At 41.2% G+C, this 18,175-nt stretch overlaps 1 protein-coding gene across 1 annotated transcript in view; it reads right to left on the minus strand.

The window, feature by feature from the left end:
- Positions 1-17,828, minus strand: part of LOC148017728 (nucleolar/coiled-body phosphoprotein) — a 48,405-nt gene extending 30,577 nt beyond the window's left edge. The window contains exon 1 of the mRNA XM_087662215.1: positions 17,465-17,828. Within this exon, the coding sequence (XP_087518341.1) occupies positions 17,465-17,624 (160 nt within the window). The 5' untranslated portion in view covers positions 17,625-17,828. The remainder of the gene's footprint in view (positions 1-17,464) is intronic.
- Positions 17,829-18,175: the final 347 nt, after the last annotated feature.

The raw sequence follows: 18,175 nt of genomic DNA on the forward strand, positions 1-18,175 counted from the left end.
TCAGTTTGACGATGAAAAGCTGCGGAGAACTTTAAAGTGGTTCCCAAATTCTCAAATAAAGCACGCCAAAAGTTACTTGTGAATTTGGAGTCTCTATCTGAAATGATCTCAGAAGGCATACCATGTAATCTGAAGATATATTGAATGAAAAGTCTTGCAGCTTATGCGGATTTCAATGTTTTATGACATGGAATAAAATGTGATTGTTTGCTGAATCTATCAATTATGACCCAAATCATATCATGACCTTGAGGTGTTCTTGGAATACCTGAGATGAAATCCATTGTGATAGATTCCCATGGATCTTTGGGCACTGGAAGAAGTTGCAACAATCCTGGAATTTTCTGCCTATCATACTTGGATTTTTGGCATACTAGACAAGCCTCAATGAAGTTATGTGTATCTCTTCGTAAGGTTGGCCAATAAAAGTAGCGCTCAATTGCACTTAGAGAGGCTGCCCTCCCTCTATGCCCTGCATAAGGGGGTTCATGACTTTCTTTAAGCACCTTTTGTCGAACAGGAAGAGTCACACAAAGGCGATTGTTCATGAGAAGGTAAACGTCTTTGATGGAATAATCTGGATGAGAATCTCCTTGCTGTAAATTTGACCAAATTGCTGCAAAATCAGTATCTTCATCATAAGTATTCTTCATCGTTTGAAAATCTTCATGATGAACCACTGTAATAGTTGCAATGCGAGGCACTCTAGAAAGTGCATCAGCAACTACATTTTGTTTCCCTAGAGTGTACATAATTTGAAAATGAAACATAGACAAGAAATTTTCCCATCTTGCATGTTTCTCCTGCAAATGCTTTTGAGTCTTGAAATACTTCAAGCTCTGATGATCAGTTTTAATAAGGAATTCATTGCCTAAAAGACAATGTTTCCATATCTTCAAAGCATGAACCACTGCTAAGAGCTCCTTTTCATAAATGTCATACATTTTCTCCACATCATTTAGACGGCGGCTTTCAAAGGCTATGGCATAGCCTTCTTGATTTAGCACTACACCAATACAATCACCGCAAGCATCTGCTTCCACCACAAATGGTTTTACCAAATCTGGAATGATAAGAACAGGTCCAAAAGTAAGAGCTGTTTTCAGCCTTGTGAAGGCTGCCTTCTCTTTTTCCTTCCATTGGAAAGAGCTCTTCTTCTTTGTAAGGTCATGAAGTGGAGAAGCCATATGTGCAAAATGCTTGATGAAGCGGCAGTAATAAGAGTATAAACCAAGAAATGATCGCACCTCATGTACATCATGAAGATGAGGCCATTCTTGGATTATCCTGATCTTTTTAGGATCCATCTGAATCCCTTCAAAAGAGATGACATGCCCAAGGTAATTTATTTTATGCATGAAAATTTTCACTCTTTTTACCATTTACCAAGAGTTGATTTTGTTGAAGTAATTGTAGAACAATCTCCAAGTGCTGATGATGCTCCTCTTCATTCTTGCTAAAGACAAGAATATCATCAAAGAAAGTACCGACATATTGTCGATGCTCTCTAAAAATGCGCTCCATCATTCGATTAAAGGTGGCTGGTGCATTGGTTAATCCGAAAGGAACCACCAAGAATTCATAAAGACCGTATGAAGTGCGGAAAGCAGTTTTGTATACATCTTGTGGTATTACCCTAATTTGATGATAACCACTCTTTAGATCAATGCGGCTGAAAACCTTTGAGCCTCCTAGACGATCCAAAATGTCGTCAATTCTGGGAATAGGAAACCAATTCTTCACAGTGATTTTGTGAGGGATCGATAATCAATGCACATCCTGAATGTGTCATCTTTCTTTTGAACAAGAAGAACCGGTGAACAAAATGGTGAGCTATTTGGCCTAATTAGCCCGCGGTTGAGTAGGTCTTCGACTTGCTTTCTGATTTCTTCTTATTGATGACGGCTCACATGGTATGGTGCTATATTAGGAGGAGAACTGCCTGGAATAATATCAATATGATGGTCTTCTGGCCTTTCTGGGCGAAGCTGATAAGGAAGATCTTCCGAAAAACAATCTTTATACTTTTCCAAGAGCTGAAGTCGCTCTTGGTTTTCAGCATTCATATTATCTTTTACATCAATGACATAAAGCAAACAACATTCAACACAATCCTTAATTGCTCTAGAGACTTGCATATGGCTTACGATAGGTATGGTGTCTCCAGAAACTCCAGCTTGGATCTCGTACTTATTGCCTTTGTTGGTGAGTTCTACCTTCTTTTTCTGAGAGAAGATGGTTGAATCTACTCTATGATTCCAGGGCATGCCAAGAATCACATCGCAACCATCAAGGTCTCCGATACAGAAGGTATCTTCGTCACTGTAGCCTTAAATTTGAAACTTGAGCTTGCCAATGTAGGGTGTCACAGTATTCACTGTGTCACCTTCATCGGCATTTAAAGCTTGGCGAACTTCTACCGGAGTGTCCATCTCTTCATTCTTTAATCCAAGCTCTTTAGCTAATTGCAAGGAAATGACATTTTCATTCGCCCCAAGATCTATCAAGAATAGTGCTTGCTTACCTTGCAACTGTCCCCAAGCTTTTAATAATTTGCGTGTCTCTGGAGTGTGAGTTGTGTTTGCAACTACATCACTAATAGCATTGATTTTCACTGGCGACTTAGGCTTGTTGTTAGAAACCTTGCTTTGTCCCTTGTTTGGACATTGCTTCGTTATGTGGCCTGTCTGTCCACATTTAAAGCACTTCCCTTCTTTCATGAAGCGTTGCTTTTCTTCTTCGGAAAGTTGCTTTGCTTGTGGGTATAGGTTGGAGCGAAATTAAGGAGCATTAGGAGGTGCATAGGGCTTCATCTTCTCTTGATTTGATGGCTGCTTTTGCCGCTGCTTTTGTCCTTCATTTGGGGCTGAATACTCCTCATCATCAGCTACTCTCCTATCATTCTTTTGGAATGATTTGTTGCCATTGTGCTCCATTTCCCATGTCTCAGCATGGTCAATGAGTTCCCTGAGACTAGAACAATGATAATGATTAAGAGCAGTACGAAGTTTAAAATGCAAACCTCCTTGAAACTTCCTAAGCTTTTCCAAACTGCTGATCTTCTTGAAATGTTGGACCTTCAAAAGTAGCTCCCAAAATCTCTTGGTATAGTCACCAAGTGACTCATTTTTCCTTTGCCAAAGTCGATCCCATTCCATTTTTACATCTCTTTTGAAATGAACAGGAAGAAATTGGCTTTGTATCATGCGAACAAAGAACCGCCATGATTTTGGGGCAGCATGATCATATTCCAACCCCGTCCACCAAGTATGGGCTAAGTCGGTTAAATGTAAAGCTGCAAACTTAATCTTTTCTTTTTCTTTATACTAGTCACGACCATACAAAATTTGAAATTGACGAATAAACTTCAGAAGAAGATCAGGATTTCAGGAACCATCATACATACTGAACTTGATCTTCTTTTCAAGTTGAAATAGTGACTTAGTCTTCTTCATCTTCTTATGCCTTCGTCCATGCCCGGATCTTGAGATTGAAGATGATGAAGTGCTTGATGGGGATGAAGATGGAGATGAGGGTGAAGAATGTCGACGCCTTTGACGATGATGAGGTCTTCTATGAGAAGAGTGTGACTCTTCGTCACTAGAACAGGGTACATCAGAGTAGGCGCCAGATGACTTTGAAGAAGAGGATGAGCTTCGACGCGATCTCTTTCTTTGTCTTGAAGTAGAATGGGACTGCCTCTTAGAAGTAGTTGAACTTCTTGATCGGCTCCTTTCATTGGTATGGCTTTGTCTCCTTGAAGCAGATGGGCTTCTTTCCTTGAATTCTTTGGGATTCTCAACTTTTTCTAGTTTGAGAAGTTGGTCACGAATTTGCTGATTCTCCTCTCTAAGACTTTGAATGGCTTGAAGGATAGCACTCGACTGATCCATTGAGACTCTAAGAAAAATATGCTCAAGCACTCAATGTAAGGGCTGAAAAACAAACAAACTTATAATTGTAAGCCTTACCAGTGTTGGGGTAAGGACCGAGCCAAAGCTCTGATACTACTGTAAACGCCCCGAACAACGTAGTATGCTTAACAATTATAATATTCGCTTGTTTTCGAGATTTAATATAAAAGAGAATGAACACTTAAAGCTGAAAATGAAAATTACTCACAAAATTAAAGCCATGAAAATGTAAAAGTAATGGAGACAAGATTGAGGGTTGAAGATGGGCAAACCCCCCCCCCCCCCCCCGAAGGAATGTATTTCTGCTCAACCCAAGTCCCTCAGGGAAGAGCTCAGTTACAATCAACCTGAGAGTGAGGAGAAGTAATTCTCACTCTCACAAGATCATGCAAAGATGTATAAACACACATGCATTATCTATTATGCAATGATAAGAACTGATTTCTTTACAGTATGAGAGAAGAAAGAAGGGAAATCAGCCTTTCTCCATCGTTGAACAGTAGTACATGGATAGGGCTTGCTTCTTGTTGCTAAAATGGAAGAAAGAGCTTGAGAAGGAGGTGTTGTAATGAATTTACAGGCTTGCTGTCCTGTAAAACAGCAGTGATAGAAGAGGGAATATGGAGGAATTTGATAATGGAGAAGTGGGGGATGATGATGGGATGGATGGGGCCAGTTTCTGGCTATTTGTGGGTGCTGTACATGAGTTTACAGCAAAGAAAAATGATGTTGAATGAAGAAAAACGAGCTCTTATTTATAGGAGAGGGAAGAGCTAGTACAAAAGGGGAAAGTAGAGTAGCACAAGACAAGTGTCCAGCTGCATGTCATGAGATGTGACAAGTGGTGGGACACTTGGAAACTTGTGTGACAAGTGTCTTGACACTTGTCTCTTCTCTATGGCCTTCCTTTTTGGGCTGAATTCTGTCAAGAATAGAAACAACCAAATTTAGTAAGCATAGTCAGAGTACAGAACTTACTATTTTTAGAATGACATCCTTATTTTTTAGGACTAGCATTTTTAGGCTAATTCGAGGCTCCTAAAATTTAGGGACCTCCTAAAATTTAGGGACCCCCCCAATATGGGTGTCATATGAAAGCTTTTTCCGTGTATATCGCAAAAACAGTATCAGAATCTTCATGTGACTTTCCTATGCAAAGAAAGATGCATTTCAAGCTTTCAGCCCACACATGCACATTATACAAGCATTTCATGATCATGCCATCTTGTTGATTATAACTGTCTGTTCTGGTGAATCTAGCCCACACTTCAAGGCATCAATCCTTTTTGTGTGCGAGTCTAACCCTGATATGCGTGAGTTCTAGTCACAGGCGCCCAATCGGGCCATATAGGTGGAAGTGTGAACTATCTTTTCTCTAACCCACCGCGTGGGTCCACCATAACCTGTGACCACTCATCAGTGGCCAGCTCCAATGCACTTTTCTTTATATCTAATTAGTGCAAAGGAAATAAATTTAATAAATCATTATATAAACAAATTAATGAAAAATGATACAAATTCTGTTTCTATAGAGTTGTGACACAAACATCAAGTGTCGTGCTCACTCTCACTCTACTGCTCTCAACTCTCTACACCTTCACTCTCAGCTCAGCTCAAGAATTGCCTCCACAAGAAACTGGTATCAGAGCTCACAGGCTGTGCACGCTTCCCGAAGCCAGTGATGGTGTCGTGACGCTGCGCGTATACCACTACAAACTTGACGGCGGAATTTTCCGCCAAGATTTTGGACTCTTAAGTCAGCGTCATTAGGAAATTATTTTCTGTTGTGCGTATCTTTTTTTTTTGTGTTTGCATCTGCATTACGCATGAGCACGTGTAGTTAGGCTAGGCACAAATTCTTCAATGCATTCATAATTTTTTTGGTGGAGCATGGCTCGATTGATTGCAAAGCATGGACTCACATTTGCAAACTGCATGAGTGATTGGGCATGAGGTTTTTTTTCAAAACATATTCTTGATAGGGCACATTGCATGAAAAACAAGTAATTCTTTTGAAGGCTCAAGGATCCAAGGAAAAGACCATCTTGGTTTTGGACTTTGCTTGTGTGCAAGCACTTTGGAGAGGCCAAACTCATTGACTAATAACTTTGGTGTTCAAAAAGCTTGCAAGATATTTTAACTAGTTTCACCACTAGTGAATTACTTTTTAGAATAACACAAACAACAAGCTTTGAAGATGGAAGTTATGCATTTGAGGCAATTGGTTTATTCCTCGGAATGGAGGATCTGTCAGAGGATAAGCAAACAAAGTTCTTGCCAGCTCTTCTTCTACCATTATGTAGCCAAGTAGGATCTTGCTCCATCTCTGTATCTAGCATTTTGTATAAAAGCCCTAGCTATCATGAAGAAGTACTTGAATGGATGAATTTCGAGGGGCACTCAAGGTTTAGTCGATCAAGATTGCAGGTACATGTAATACCATTCTCTTGATACTATAATTATTGCATTGTTGCCATACAATGATGGAGAGGGTGGTATGTTGCTATGCATGATTGCTCGAACTGTTGGGTAAAAAGGACCAAATCTAGCAGTAAATGGACCTTCATCCGCATCATTTTGCTCAAATTGCAGAGGAGTGGATGTTTGCAGGGTGGTTTGAAGATGAAACAGATAGAAAGACATGAGAACATCTAATATTTGGCTTAATGTCAGTGTCACAACCTGAAGAACTAAAGGATTAATATGTTTATGATCAATGCTGACGCATTTCTAGATGAGGCACAACAGGGCATTATTGAACTTCAAGACGCTTTGTCGGCAGCATAAATTGTGGAAATTGGACGTGGCAGCGTAAGCCATGACTGCATTAATAAGCAAAAGAGTGAAAAAGCTTAAAACGCTCGTAGCAGCTTGAATAGGAGATATGAGCAATCACAAGCTTTTCTGGGAAGAAAAGCATTGTGCTTTTGTACTCTGAATCAGGATGTTGAGGTGCAGCAAATAGATGTCAATAATGACGATGTTTTTTTGAAGCTTTTTTATAGAGTGGCGTCATTTATAAAGAGGGAAGTAGCTGCTACAAAAAAGGGGAAGAAAAAGATGGCGAAAACAGCAAGGAAACGAAGCTGAGGGGAACAAGCCAATGACGAGAGCTCTGAGCCGAAGACAAAAACAAAGGCTGATAATGATTGATAATGTGTGAAGGGGAAGAACGAAATGTTGCAATAGTTTCAACAACCATGGCGAGGCGAGCTCTTTAGTACAGAATTACGACTTCTATGTGATTGAAGCTTCACCTTCTCCAACAGCGCCTGGAAGAGGACGAAGTGAGGACGAAAAAGAAGAGGCCGAAGGTAATGTAGAAGTTGATGAGCTCAAGAAGTGAAAACGACAAAGAAGAAGACAGAAATTAAAGTTGCTGAGGACGAAGGTGCTGAAGGAAGAGGTCGAGAAGTTCGAACGGAACGGAATGACAACGCAAAAGATGATGTAAAAGCAACAGCTGAAGACGAAAGATTCGAAGGTGGCAAGGAGAAGCTGATAACAACGACCTACTGTCGAAGAGGAGGATGAGGGATCGTTTATTGTTCTAGCAGCTGAACCGTCTTCTGATCTTGATGCATGATTCTTTGTTTGCCACAGATAATTCCCTGCGATAATTGCACCAATTGTTTTTCCATGCATCGACGTGGAACGAAGAATGCAGACGCCGCTGTGACGTTATCACCAAATTCCGCACGCAGTACGACGTAGAGTGACGACAGGAGAATCGAAGGAGGACGAAAAGCTCACAGAAGGTGATCTGTAGACGCGACGCATGAGAAGAAGAAGAAGCTGGTGGGTCTGCAGGAAGGTGATGCAACGAAGCTACTGTAGATGACAAAACCGAACTCAAAAGGCGACGGTGGAAGCATCAACAGCCAAGAGCTTCTTTGCAAAATTGTTGGGAACGTTCAAGCTTTACACAAGGACTGAATTGCTTTGCTTTCCATCGCGTCATCTTCTTCAGCCTCTACTCCTCCTCATAAAAACAAAGCCGACTCTGTCATAGCCAAGTTCTCCACTGAATTCACCATAACTGTCGTCAACTTGCATTTAAAGCGGTCATGGACATCTCATCTTCAAGCTGGGAGGAATAGACAAGTGTGTGATCAAAAAGATGCTGAGATGAACAAGAGGGTCCCTCTGATGACAAACGTGGCATACGACGAAATCTTGGATTTCCCTACTAACCTTCTATTGATGGAAAACAAAGTCTATATTTTCCTTAACAAGCCCATATTCAGGTGTTGAGTCTTTGAAGATATAAAAAGGAGAGAAATTTGAAGAATACTTCCATCTATACAATTGCAATCTACCAAAGGATATTATTGAGATGCTTGTATGCTATGGGTTACATTTCTATGTCCAAAAAGTATTGAGATAAACAATATATTTATTCACATTGTTAGATCGAATGAGAAACCTATTCAATATTTTACTCCACGTATTCATCTTGACTTGACGACTTAACATTATCTTTTGCTCCCATCTCGCTTAGCGTCCCTGTGACAAGCAACTTCACAAACCCCCGCTCGAATTCCATGCGACAACGGTCGTCAGGAAGCGCGACAGGCAAGCAAGAGCTTCAGGCACTAGTCATCAATGTTCAGCAAGTGCATAAGAGGCAGTCGACAGGCAATAGGTTGGAGCGACCAGCCTCAGCACAACCTACACACGACCCGTGCAAACGTAACTAGGTTCGCGTGCGGACAAACTCAGGCAACCATGCTGCAGACAACGCGCTGCAAGCTCAACGTGACACGACCAAGCCCAAGCAACACGCAACCGGGTCAGCACGTAGACACGGTGACAGGGCTGTGACTGAACAGGACAGACTTCAGCGGACACTCCGACGGGACAAGCGGTGACCTGTCTGGCAAGTCACCCGTGAGGGCCATGACCAGGCGGGTCATGAACCATACTTGACAGTCAACACTTCTTTTTTTTTTTTCATTTCAATTTTATCCCTCTCCACAACTCGATGTTCGTACACACATGCACAGTGTGCAAGCCTGACCGAAAAAAAATTGGGGCTTTTCTCGAATTTGGGGACTCTAATGCAGAATTGGACAATCTGACTCGGAATTTGTGAAATCGATGCACAATTGCCAGTGAAATTTTGGGGCTTTTTCACATTTCAGTGAAATTTCTTCAATTTCAGTGAAATTTCTGCACACCGGACCCGAGAAATTTGGGGCTTTTGCAGAATTTCATCAATTTGTGCAAGAATTGCTTGGTATATGCACTTGGGCACTTGAATTGATGCAATTTTGAACAGATTATCCTCAAAATTTTGGGGCTTTTGACCCAAATTGTCAAATTTGTGCTCGGGAATGCTTTTAAAGCAGAAATTGCAGTGAAATTTTGGGGATTTCTCGGGTAACTATTGGCTTGGTCTCTAATTGCGTCAAAAGTTGCTTGAGGAGTGCAGCAAACGACATTTTTTTATTCTGAAAATTCATTTGCAGATCTGAAATTTCTGCAATCTTGGGATTTTCATTGCTGGTTGGTACTCTTGTGCACTGTGGTCATTTGTGTCATATTTGGGCTTGCCTTTGGCGACTGGTTAGTCAATTTGGGACTACATATTATGGCTGGAAACAGTGACAGTAGTAATCTTTTGCACATTAAGAAGCTTGAGGGTGCCCATAATTTTGCAATCTAGCAGAAACAATACTATAATGTCTTGGTGTAGAAGAAACATGTAAAGCCCATCAAAACAAAGGGAATCAAACCAGCAAACATGGAACAAGACGAGTGGGATGACTTGGACGAGCTTGCTTGCTCTACCATTGAGCTCTTAGTGTCAGACAACTTGCTCTTCAACATTGAGAAGCTGAATTCAGCATATGCAATGTGACAAAGGCTTGAAGAATTGTATGCTCAGAAAAGTGCAGCCAGCAAGGTTTATTGACTGAAAAAACTAATGGACTTTCGCATGAAAGAGGATACAGCCATGTCTGTACATTTGAATGAGTTTAACTCAATTTTCAGTTTTCATATTGATGAAGAGCTCCAAGCTATCTTCTTGCTATACACTCTACCTGAAAGTTGGGATACTTTCAAGACAGCTTTTAAGTAATTCGAATGCTCAGCTGTTATACTCTAACGTGGAGAGTTATTTGCTGATGGAATAACTCAATAGGCAAAATAACTCAGCAAACAAATCTTCAAATGCATTACACACTAGAGGCAGATTTCAATATAAGAGCAGTTCTGAAAACAGAGCACGCAACAAATCTCGTGGAAAGAATGTGGAGTGCCATCATTGTGGCAAAAAGGAGCACTACAAAAGGGATTGTTTTCAGCTGAAGAAAGGGAAGGGCAAAAACAAAAACAATGAAGCCAACAAGGCTGAAAACAAGGACAGCCAGCATGCCAAACAGAGCAATGTGAAAATAGAAGAGGTTAATGTAGTGACTCATGATAATGACAGTGACGGTGATGTACTTCTAGCCTCTTCTCTGGATGCACATGCACTGATTGCAGATTCTGAGGATGTTCACACTTGGATACTTGATTCAGGTGCGTCCTTTCATGTCACACCACATCATGAGTGGTTCTCTAACTACAATGGTGCAGTACGTGGTGTTGTTCACTTGGGAGATAACTATGCATGTAAAATTACACGCATTGGCAGTGTGAAACTGGAATTTCAGCATGGCTCCGTGTTTGTTTTGCATAATGTGAGACATGTACCTCAGCTCAAGAAGAGCTTGATAAGCACAGGGCAACTAGATGATGAAGGCTATCACACCAACTTTGGGGATAGCAAATGGAAAATAAGTAAGGGCTCCCGCATTGTTGCTAAGGGATCCAAAAGTGATACTCTGTATCCTTTGCATGTATCTAGTGTGCGTGACCATGTTGTTGCCATAACTGAGCAGCCAAGTGTTTCTTTGTGGCATAGCCGGTTGGGACACATGAGTCAATCTGGAATAAAAGTACTCTCTCGTTTGGGATATTTACCATCTTTGAGGTATGCTGATTTTGAACAGTGTGATCATTGTATTTATGGTAAACATGCTCAAACGTCACACAAAAAATCTCTTTCTCTAAAGCCTTCACCCTTGGAGTTATTACATTCAGATGTATGTCAAATGCCAGGATTATCTCTAGGGAAGAAGAAGTATTTTATTACCTTTGTTAACGATGTCACATGCAAAGTTTAGGTTTATCCAATCCGTCGCAAAGACGAGGCCTTGGATAAATTTAAAAAATTCCTGGCACGTACTGAAAATCAAACCAGCAAGACATTAAAATGCCTTTGCTCTAACAATGGTGGGGAATATGTGTCCAAAGCCTTTCAAGACTTTTGTGACAACAAAGGGATTAAGAGGGAGCTTACTACTTCTCATAATCCGCCCCAAAATGATGTTGCAGAGTGTATGAATCGGACCATTCAAGACAAGGTCCGTACAACGCTATCACATGCTACTTTATCCCATGGCTTTTGGGCAGAGGCTATTGCCATACACTTGATTAATCGGTCACCAAATAGGTCTTTGGGGAGGGGAGTTCCCCAAGAAGTGTGGTCGGGCAAGCCACCTTCATATGCACACTTGAAAGTGTTTGGCTAAGAGGCATTTGTGCACATACGCAAGGAACAACGCAGCAAACTTGAGCCAAAGTCCTATAAATGTATTTTCCTAGGATATGGTGATGAAGGTAAAATGGGTTATAGATTATGGAATCTCGAGAAAAGAAAAGTAGTACATAGCAATGATGTCATCTTCCGGGAAGATCACAAACAGCCCAAAAGAACAAAGAAGGTCCGAAGGGTTGTATTCCGAGAGGATGTACCAATAGGATGGCAAAGAATGCCTATTAGACAGCAGCAAATACTTGTTGAAAATGTCCTTGAAAATGCAGGGAATGATGCTGTAAATGATCAGCAGGATCTTGCCCGTGATGACCCACAAATTCAGCAACAACATGTGCATCTGGAACAACTTGAAACAATAATACAGCAAGTTGTACCTACAAAACAGCAAGCTATTAATGCAGATTTACACCCTGAACAGCCAGCAAATATTGACCACTGGGTCCATAGGTCTACCAGAGTGCAAAAATAGCCAAATAGATTTGTTCCTGGAGTAAACTATGTGGCTAATTATGTCATGTTAACAGATTGTGGTGAACCGTCATGCTTCCAAGAAGTAATGGATAGACAGGATAGTAAGAAGTGGCAAAAAGCAATGCTATCAAAGATGGAATCTCTCATGAAGAATGGCACTTGGGATTTGGTACTTTTGCCAAAAAGTGCTACCGTGCAAATGGGTTTACAAAATGAAAGTCACTTCTGGTTCTTTGCCAAAGTACAAGGCACGCTTGGTTGCTAAAGAATACAAGCAAGAATATGGAATTGATTTTGATAAAATCTTTTCTCCTGTAGTCAAAATGACTACTTTGCGAACCATCTTGGGCTTGGTTGCATCTGAGGACATGGAACTCATACAGATGGATGTAAAAACCGCCTTCTTACATGGTGATCTGCATGAGAAAATCTATATGCAACAGCCTGACGGTTTTGTTGCAAAGGAAAAAGAGCGCATGGTATGTAAACTCAACAAAAGTCTGTATGGGCTGAAGCAAGCACCACGCGAATAGTATCACAAATTTGATACATTCATGCAATCTCAAGGATTTCATCGTTCTCCGGTTTATCACTACTTATATACCAAGAAGGCAACAAATGGAAACCTTATTCTCCTGGTTTTATATGTGTGTGGATGACATGCTAATTGCAAGCAAGGATGTTCATGCCTTGGACCCCTTAAAACAGAGTCTACACAATAGCTTTGATATGAAAGATCTTGGTGAGGCAAATCACATTCTTGGCATGCGTATACTCAAAGACAGATCAAAGGATCTTCTTTATCTGTCATAGCAGGAGTATATTACGAAAGTTCTGCAACGTTTCAATATGAAGGGAAGGAAAGCTATTAGTGTACCATTGTCTCCATATGTGAAACTTAGTACAGACGACAGCCCTATATCAGATGATGGTAAGGCTGAAATGGCCAAGATACCTTATGCTTCAACTATTGGTAGCTTGATGTATGCTATGGTTGCTACACGTCCTGGCATTGCATTTGCGGTGGGAGTAGTTAGCAGATACATGGCATATCTTGGCAAAAAGCATTGGGAAGCAGTGTAAGGTATCATGAGATACCTTAAGGGCACAAAGGATTTGTGTATCTACTTTGGTAAGCAAAAGTCATATGTTGTTGGTTTCACGGATGCAGACTATGCTAGCCATCTTGACTGTAGGAAGTCTACTTCTTCAGAATATGTGTTTATGTTTACAAGAGCAGCAATCTCTTGGATATCTTGGCTGCAAAAGTGTGTTGCATTGTCTACTACAGAGGCAAAATATGTGGCTACCACAGAGGCATGCAAAGAAGCTTTATGGCTTTCACGTCTAGTGAGAGAGCTTGGGATTACAAAGATTCCTATCCTCCACTGTGACAATCAGAGTGTTATCATGCTAGCACGGAATCCTGTCTTTCATGCAAAGACAAAGCATATATAAGTGAAGTATCACTTCATCAGGGATGTACTTGACAGCAAAGGCATTGAGCTTGTCAAGGTACATACAAATGATAATCCTGTAGACCTTCTCACGAAAGGTCTCCCAACCGAGCGGTTTGCTCTTTGCTGCCAAATGATGGGGGTTGGATAGTCTATGTGTCTTTCAGCTCTATACATACATACACTTAGCTAATTCTTTCCTCTACCTTCAAGCACATTGCCTTTAGGTGGGAGGTTGTTGGGAAGAAAAGCTCACCGTGCCTTTTATTGTGTTCGGGTATGAATGCACCCTTACACTTTGTACTTTATATATATTCAAAACCTAAAATGTGGAACATTCGTCTTTGTACCAAACATCGAGTGTCTTGCTCACTCTCTCACTCTACTGCACTCAACTCTCTGCACCTTCACTCTCGGCTCACCTCAAGAACAGCCTCCACAACAATTAATCGTTGTAATTAAGTGCTTAATTAGGTTATTTACCACCCTATCAGAGAAGAAAGACTGGTTTCATGCCCCGTCTTTTGGAAAAAAATTACACCTCTTATGTTTGTTGACTGTACCCTTTAAAGGGTTGGAAGAGAATGGACTAATATGGAAGGATGTCTTCAATGGAGAAGGAGTGGAAGTAGAAGGATGATCGGCATGAAAGTTTGCTGATAATTGACCAACAACCTTGTTTTTTACCTTTTGTTTGGCTTTTCCATGATGATGGGTAGAAAAGGCTTGTTTGGTCACCCTTGTAGCATTGCGGTTGATTCGGCTTTGTTCTTCTTGCAACAAAAGAAACACAAGTTGATCAAGACTATAGGCAACTTGGTTACCCATAGTTACCAACCGCAAGGTGGTAGCAAAACCTTGATATAACTTTGGTAAGACATTAAGAGTGATAGAAACAAGCTAATGATTTCGGACCTCTTCATCAATATTTAATAATTGTTTAATAAGATCTTTGATGATGGTGAGATAGACATCCATATTACCTCCTTCCATGCAAACGTCTTCTAGTTACTTACATAGATAAACAATACATACTTCATTGTGCACTTGATATAATGATGTAAGCTTATACCATGCATCCTTGGTTGTCTTGCATGATCGAATGTGTGGAATGATACCTCTTCACGGATAAAGTGATTAAGACATGCACTTGGGCGTCAGGACCATCCCATCAAATTTGGTCGAGTGGAAGGCATTGTAAAAGAGGAAGATGATTCGGCATCATGAGAGCCACCTTGCGATATGGAGGCTAGAGGTGGTGCTAGTGTTGGAGAAGCTAGCCTTTTGCTCCGGTGCCGTTCACAATATGCCATTATTTCTTCATGGCGAGAACATGTCTCATCATGTAAGCCCACATTGGGTAATTGGTGTCGTCGAGCTTGTTGTTGGTGCCAAGTGTGCTCAACAAATCATTATTATTGTTGGCCATGAGTGATGATCGGCAATAAAATAATAATTTCCAAGTAAAGAGAGAGAAAATAAATGCCCAAATAATAATAAATCATTGATAGAAGAGATATTGCCTGCCTCGATGAAGTCAAATAATATGAACAATAATAATTTTCTCTTGCTGTTTTCTTGTTGAAAATAATAATTTTCAGAAATAAAATATTCCCCGAACAAGGCAGCATTTATGCTGAAATCAGGAATTAGTGACTGAGATGCTCCAATAATATGGACAGCAGCAAAATTTGAGAGAATTTGCCAATAAATGCGCCAAAATAAGAGAATTTGTCTTTAATCTTGATGGAGAATTTGTCTTCAATCTTGATGGAGATGGGCACGAACAGTCCCGTGAGGACATCTTTAATGCATGGCAGCCAAAGAACACGGTTTGAGGCAAAACCCCCAAATATTGGCAGACCAATTGAACTTTTCTTTGTTTAATAGAGAGTTCCATATAGTTTTAAAACATATTTTCCTAGTTAAAACTATAAAAAATTCCTATATAAAAAACTAGTGTTTCTTATTTTTCCCCCTCGAAAGAAACTTATGAAACACATTTTTGACATTTCGTTTCTAAATGTTTGTGATGTTTTTGGTTGCTATGCTCGTAGGACATCTATTTCTAGGATGAAATGTTGTTCGAGCTTTGGAGCAAGATTCTCCCTATCCCAACTTGGGGAAAGATCACCAATCCTTATCTCTCTCTTATTACTTTCAATCCTCTCATTCTCCTTGAATATTGACATAACCTTTGTACCAAAGTGTATTGAATCATATGAGTTCACTCTTTGTATCTAGTTGGCCAATTTTGCTTGCAACGACTTTGTTATGGGCTCCTCCTTCGCTTTCTATTGTTTCTTCTTCATGCCTTGCATCTTTTTTCTTTTAATTCTTTAATGTGTTATTCCTTCTTAATCATTTCTTACTTCATTATTACTAGCTCTCCTTCAACTTTTTTCAACTCTTGCAGTAAGTAGGACTCCCATGACGAAGGTTTTGCTATTGGTAGAGGGACTGAAGATGTTTGAATGCCGATTATGACAGAAAATGTCTCCTTTTGGATCGTTGAGACCCAAAGGGAAAGTTGTATGAATAGTCCCCAAGGGGTTCCCCTTCCCCCCTTGGGTTTGTCTTACAGTGACCCTATAAGAAACGAGGCAGCTACAAGGCAAGGCAGATGAAGTGAGGGCGTGGTTGGGCCAGGATAGCAAGGCAAACACAGGACAATCAAGGTAGGGTGGGACAGTCAAGGGGAGGGTGGGACAGGTGTAGGTGTAATGAGGGTGGGGTGGGTCTAGGTAGGGGCATGATAAGGGGCGGAACAGATAGTCAAGGTGGGGCAGGGGTAGAGAGCGGGATGGGAGTGCTAGGGGTGAGGGGCTCGGTGCAAGGGCAGGAATTACAAGGCAAGTTAGGAGGGCTGGGGCAGGAGTGGGAGGGCTAGGGCAAGGGCAAGAGGGTGACAGACAAGAATGGAGAGAGAGAGAGAGAGTGTGTGTGTATGTGTGTGTGTGAAGTGGATATGTGTGTGTGAACATAAGACAGTGAGTTGGAGTGGATTGCAGTCCCATACTCAAAAGATGCAAGTACTAGAATGATATACAAGCTGTATTTTCACAGTCAGAGAGGGTTGCTTTTGTATTTTGAGCAAGCATTGTAGGTGAAGATGTCTTCTGAGACTGAGACAAAGCTTCAAGCAATCATGGACCAGAAGGTACGTGTCCTACCAGCTCTTCCATCAGATCAAAAGCTCGATGGCGAGAACTACCGCATCTCGCGGGTCGTGATGCTTGCCATATTGGAGTCCTATGATTTGGCAATTGGAGTTCTATGATTTGGCGAAGCTTGTTACAGAGGATATCCATCATCCTTCTTATAGGAATTGAGTGCTCAATTGGTAATAAACAATCCATGGGCACAGTCCATGCTTTTACATACTGGATCTTTAACTTCACTCCAAAGAACAGCACAAAAGTTTCCCAAATAAAAGAATGAAATCAGGGTTTGAGTGCTTCAATGGTACCTGTGAACAAAATCCTTGTTTAATAATGAGCACAAACAATGAGTTCCTGAAGGTATAAAACAGAGACATTTCCTAGTGGGATGTAACTACCGTGTCTACATAGCTTTTGGATAATCCACATAACTTTTCGATAATCAAAAGACTGCAAATTGAGATGCATGTGTACTAATAGACCAGCCTGACAGATTCTTGCAGATGGCTCTAAACAATGCTGTGCGAAACCTGAAGTCCAAGGGCAGAGAGTTTACTTGATCTGACCCAAGCACTTGAACAACTCTGCAAATCGAAATTCAAGTATAGGAATAGACCAGCCAGCCAGAAATGACAGATTCTGAGAGGATGGTTCTAGACGATGCTATGCCTAGCTGAAGTAAGAGGGCAGGCAATTTACTTGATCCGAAAAAAGCTTAGCCTGGTGAGGTCCCATAGTAATGTAGGCATGATGCAGACTTTTATAAACGGCATGGTCACTGCCATGCTTCTTCCAAATTGGAGCTTTTGTCTGTTCAAATTTTCGATATAAGAAAGGGTTTTGTCATTGTACCGTCTTCATTGCTGGGAGGCTGCGACAATGGCCGCTTGATGGCAGACTTGGCGGGCGGAGTGGCGGGACGAGGGACGGCTGGCTGAGAGGCAGCGGCAGCGGCAGCTTCAGCGGTGTTCGTCGGAGGCGGCAGGTCGTCAAACAATGCTCCTTCCACCATCGCTGTCAGTCTCTTCTTCGTCACCGTGAGCTGTTGCGAGGAACAGGCTTCTTCAATCCGTTGTTAGGGCCTCCATGTCGATTGTAGCCTAAAGGATCCCAATAGAGAAAGCTCCATCGATAGGAATGTCTTAAGACCTTGAGAAAGGTTCGTTCATGAGAATACGTTAAGACCTTCGTTGAAAGAAACGTGTCATCCCAACGGAGAATGATTCATCAATAAGATAAAAAGGGCTTCATTGATGAGAATATGTGAATTTTGAGTGTGTGTTTCTTTTTCTAGGTAGGAATGTGTTCAATAATGGTCTTGTCAAAGTTTTTAGTGTTGGGGGTAAAGGCGTCTCTACCTAGCCGTCCGTGTATTACTACACTAACAGTCACCGCCACAACACATTGCAGGTGGCGGGCGTCCGTCACCGTCACTTTATTCTTTATTTTTTTAGTGACAGTTTGAATAAAGGAAGGCCCGATCACACATTGTGACTGTTGGAGTTCCTATGTTTAGTCTCTCCCTTTTTTGCTCTTACTCTCCCGCCATAGCTCTCAAGTCCA

Source organism: Lygodium microphyllum, chromosome 21 (genome assembly GCF_053477565.2).
Source record: "Lygodium microphyllum isolate KBCC chromosome 21, Lygodium_microphyllum_v1.1.10, whole genome shotgun sequence".
Lineage (NCBI taxonomy): Eukaryota > Viridiplantae > Streptophyta > Polypodiopsida > Schizaeales > Lygodiaceae > Lygodium > Lygodium microphyllum.